The sequence below is a fragment of the Vigna angularis genome, chromosome 3 (assembly GCF_016808095.1).
Source record: "Vigna angularis cultivar LongXiaoDou No.4 chromosome 3, ASM1680809v1, whole genome shotgun sequence".
Taxonomy (NCBI): Eukaryota; Viridiplantae; Streptophyta; class Magnoliopsida; order Fabales; family Fabaceae; genus Vigna; species Vigna angularis.
The window spans coordinates 38,041,255-38,045,651 of record NC_068972.1 but is presented as its reverse complement, the minus strand read 5'-3'; the positions used below and the strand labels follow the sequence as shown (position 1 = coordinate 38,045,651).

The window sequence follows — 4,397 nt, the reverse complement described above, 5'->3', positions numbered from 1 at the left end:
ATTAATAATATAATAATAAGTAATGTGTAAACAAATCATTTTTATATTTTATTAAGTTAAATTTAATTAAAATTTAATTTTAATTTATATTTAATTTAATTATATTATATTTTATATTTTTTTTATAATTTTATTATATTATATTTTAAAAATTTATAAAATATATATTTTTTAAATATTTGTAAATATTTATGGGTATTCATGAGTTTTTAAAACTCAGGGATATCTAGTTAGTAGTGAGTAGATACTATTCATATCCGATTCATTATCATCTTTAATCATATTGTCTTTTTTTAAAATTATTATTAAATCATAATTTGTTTTTTTCGAAATTCATTAATATTTAATTTTATGTTTAATAGAAAAAATACAATTAAAATAATCAATACACTAATATAATAAATAACTAAAAAATATTTTTTACAAAACCAAAACTAAATTTACAAATAAGCTTTCTTAAAATTTAAATTAAAAGAAATTATTTTCAAAACCAACATATTTTCTTTTCAAAATTACATTTAAAAACAATAAAATTTTCCAACCACTGATCCCCAGATTAAACGAATTTTGAAATTAGTTGAACTAATTCAGCCTAGTTCTTAACTGAGTGGAGGAGTTTTGTTAAAACATGTTTATACAACTACTCCATAACATATTCATCTTTTTTTTTTCAATTAATGGGTAAGAGGAGAGTTTTATTTAAGTTTTGATTTATGTAAAACTTTAAAATTATAACATGAATAAATAAAATTTTATAATATAAAACCCAATGATTCTGATGGTATAAAGTTTTGGCTAATCTCCTTCATCTCGCACACACACCATTTTTCAGATTCTCTGCTGCCGACTAAAATTTTATAATAACTCACTTTCATATCTTCACTCGATTTTACCTTTTTGTCATAGTTTTGTTGGTTTGAATTGACTGATAGGTTTCGTTTGTTTGAATTGACTCATAGATGAAATTAAAAGAAAAATAAAAGGGATAAAAATTAAACTTGTTTAAATTAAGAGAAAAAAAGGTGAAAAGAAAATAAAACATTTATAAAAGGTGACTGATGTTGAGACTGTAAAACAAAACTCCTAACGGTTTTAACTGTTTGCTGTTACAGTTAAATGCTTCTTCTACAGGTGTTATATACATTACTTTGTACATTTATTTTTTTTGGTTAAATGAAAATAACTACACTCGTTTCTCTCCCTCTCTATTATTCCTTACTCCTTCTGCATAATTCAGTAGATTACTGTCAAGAGACAACAATGGTATTTAGAGCTTAAGGCTGCGAAAGCTGGTGAAATTCAGTGACGTCAAAGAACTCGATTCAAGAAGAAAAGGAGGTGTGATGGCCGAATTAATTCATAGCAATCTCCCTATATTTGATGGCAAAGAACCTTTGAAAGGTGACACAGAAGAAGTGAAGATACAAAGAAAACAGACGACTTGATTGCAAGGCAAGGATGCTACTGCATCAATGTATTTCTGCCACAATCTTTCAGAAGGTATCAAAAGCTACCACGACCAAAGAAGTCTGGGATATTCTACAGGATGATTATGGAAACTCTAGCAAAGTGAAAAAGATTCGTTTGCAGTCTCTACAACGACAATATGAGCTTCTCTGCATGGGGGAGCAAGAAACGGTGGTGGAGTATATTGGTAGAATCCAAGTTGTGGTTAATGCTATGAGAGCATGGAATAAGGTTGTGAAGGACAAAAGATTGTCGAGAAAATACTTCGAACCTTGACACCACAATACGATCACATTGTGGTTGCTACAGAAGAATGCAAGGATCTTGGGGTAATGAAAGTAGAAGAGTTGCATAATTCCCTTAAAGCATATGAATAGAGGCTGATCAAGAGAAAGAATACTGAAAAGAGTGTGACGCCAAGTACAAATCAAGCGTTGCAGGCCAGGAATAACCAAACTTTCAAAGGTCGTGGGAGAGGAAGAGGGAGATCACGTGGTGGACGCAATGGCGGTAGAAGCACAAAATCATCCGATCAAAACAATAAGACAATGGAGGTGAGCAGAAGAATGGAAGAAGTCAAGGGGGTAGACATTCTAGAGGTAGAGGCAGAAAGGGCTATGATAAAAGAAACATTCAATGTTTCACGTGCAGCAAATATGACCACTATTCTTCGGAATGTTGGCACAATGAAGATGCGAAGAGAAACAAGAATGGTGAAGCAGCAAATCTTGCACAAGAAACAGGCGATTCTGAATCTGATCATGTCCTTCTGATGAGCACAACCGAACGATTGTTTTCTTCTAACCGATCGGGCGTCGATGAAGACTATCATTTGTTGTCAAAAAACTGAACGGATGAAGACAATGGGTTGTCATCTAAAGAACAAACGGGAGTTGACGATCGAGTGTCGTCTTCAGACCGAACGGATGCGTTGAACAAGTGTGACTGTATAGCAGAACACCTGTTGCAATCAAGAGCAACACGACATGCAGATGTGTGCAGTAGTTGCACCGACCACGCGTCACATTCAAAGGAGGTGAGTCATGTAGTGAATGTTACAAAAGCTGAACGTGTGATGCTGTCAAGCGAACACAATCATGCTAAGGACGATTCGTGCTGGTACTTAGATACTGGATGTTCTAACTGTAAGACCCATGAAAATATATATATATATATATATATATATATATATATATATATATTTATAATAGTAAATTTTAGCATTTTATTAGTAATAATATTTTTAATGGATAGAAAAATGTAAATTTTTCGATATAAAATTATAGTAATTCTAGAGGGAGAGCTTCAAATTTTTGATAACTTATTTAGGATTTTTTTTAAGAAAAGTGAATAGTGAATAGTAAATAGTGAATAGTGAATAGTGAATGGTTAAAAATATATATATATATATATATATATATATATATATTAAAATAAATTGTGGAAGAGAACACTCCACGTAGAATTAATCACTCAGAGATAAGAATGGTGAATAAAAAATAATTTTTGAATAGTAAAAATGAATAGTAAAAGTGAATAGTAAAAATGAATAGTAAAAATGAATAGTAAAATTTTTGGCTATAAATAGCCAAGGGGGGGAGGCTGAAGATTTACACCAAAATTCTAGAGAAATTGTGAGAGAAGAGAGTTGGAGGAAATTCTAGTTGAAGAGAGGAAATTCTGGAAGTTTCCAGAGAACGGTTTGAGAAGAGGAAACTAAGTCTGGAATAGAGGTAATGGGAGCTAACTTTGAGTATTTCCTTTTGTATTATCTTGAGTCTAGAATATGCTATATTCTGTTTTTGTCTGATCTTAAATCTTGAATATGGAGTATTTTGTTTCTGTATGATCTTGAAATTTAAATAAGAGTATGCTTCTGTGATGATATCCAAGTGTGATAATTGTAAAATGTGATATTGATTATGTTATGCCATTTGTATGTTATTAGTTGTTTATTTTTTTTATTTTGGAAGGATTAGAAATTGTCTAACCGGCTCTGCCAGATTCAATTTATTGTTTCCCCAAACATTTTATTGCTTTCCTTATTTATTTTTATTGTATTTTGGAAGGATTAGAAGCTGTCTAACCGGCTCTGCCAGATTCAACTTCTTGTTTCCCCAAACTATTTATTGCTTTACTTATTTATTTTATTGCATTTTTGGAAGGATTAGAAGTTGTCTAACCGGCTCTGCCAGATTCAACTTCTTGTTTCCCCAGACATGTTATTGTTCGTGTTATTTAATTATATTGTATTTTTGGATGGATTAGAAGTTGTCTAACCGGCTCTGCCAGATTCAACTTCTTGTTTCCCCAGAAATTTTATTGTTTTATCTATTTTTTTATTGCATCTTTCTGGAAGGATGAGAAGTTGTCTAACCGGCTCTGCCAGATTCAACTTCTTGATTCCCCTAAATTTTTATATTAATATTATTTTGATGGTAATGGGAGCTAATTATTTTTGTATGAATTTATTTTATAAAATATTTGCATATGAATGTTGAACTGGTGTGCTCTTGTGAAACTATTTTATGACTTTTATTATATTGGGTATGATAACTGAAACTGTGAAATTGTACATGTTGTGATGTGATGAATTTAATCTGTTCTGAATGAGTTTGTTGGCTGAAATTGATCTTGTTGGAAGGTCTGAAGTAAGGGTTCTGAAATAGCTTATATATGGGTATTAAATAGATGTACAGATATTGTTTGAGGTTGCTATGAGAGGAAGTGAACACATTAAAATTTGACATTTCAAATTTAGAGCATAAGAGAACATGGTAGATAATTTAAATAAATCAATTGTTAATTATTGAGGGCCTTTCTTTGTTGGTAGGATAGAGGAACCTTAAAAACCTGAGTTGGAACATCCCTGATCATAGAGCAGCCCTGGCCTGGTCTAGTCAGTTGTGACTAGTCATATGTGCTGGCGT

General features: G+C 31.2%; 1 protein-coding gene across 1 annotated transcript; it reads left to right on the top strand.

The window, feature by feature from the left end:
• The first annotated feature begins 1,458 nt into the window (after positions 1-1,458).
• Positions 1,459-2,240, top strand: LOC108324426 (uncharacterized). Its single transcript, XM_017557373.1, has 2 exons — positions 1,459-1,698; positions 1,845-2,240. Exons 1-2 carry the CDS (start codon positions 1,459-1,461, stop codon positions 2,238-2,240), a joined length of 636 nt encoding a protein of 211 aa, XP_017412862.1.
• The last annotated feature ends 2,157 nt before the right edge of the window (positions 2,241-4,397 follow it).

Excerpts from the sequence above, each read along its gene's own strand:
- LOC108324426 (XM_017557373.1), top strand. The coding sequence starts at position 1,459 with ATGCTACTGCATCAATGTATTTCTGCCACAATCTTTCAGAAGGTATCA. Across the intron at positions 1,699-1,844 it reads CTATGAGAGCATGGAATAAG|AGGCTGATCAAGAGAAAGAA; the intron begins GTTGTGAAGGAC and ends GCATATGAATAG.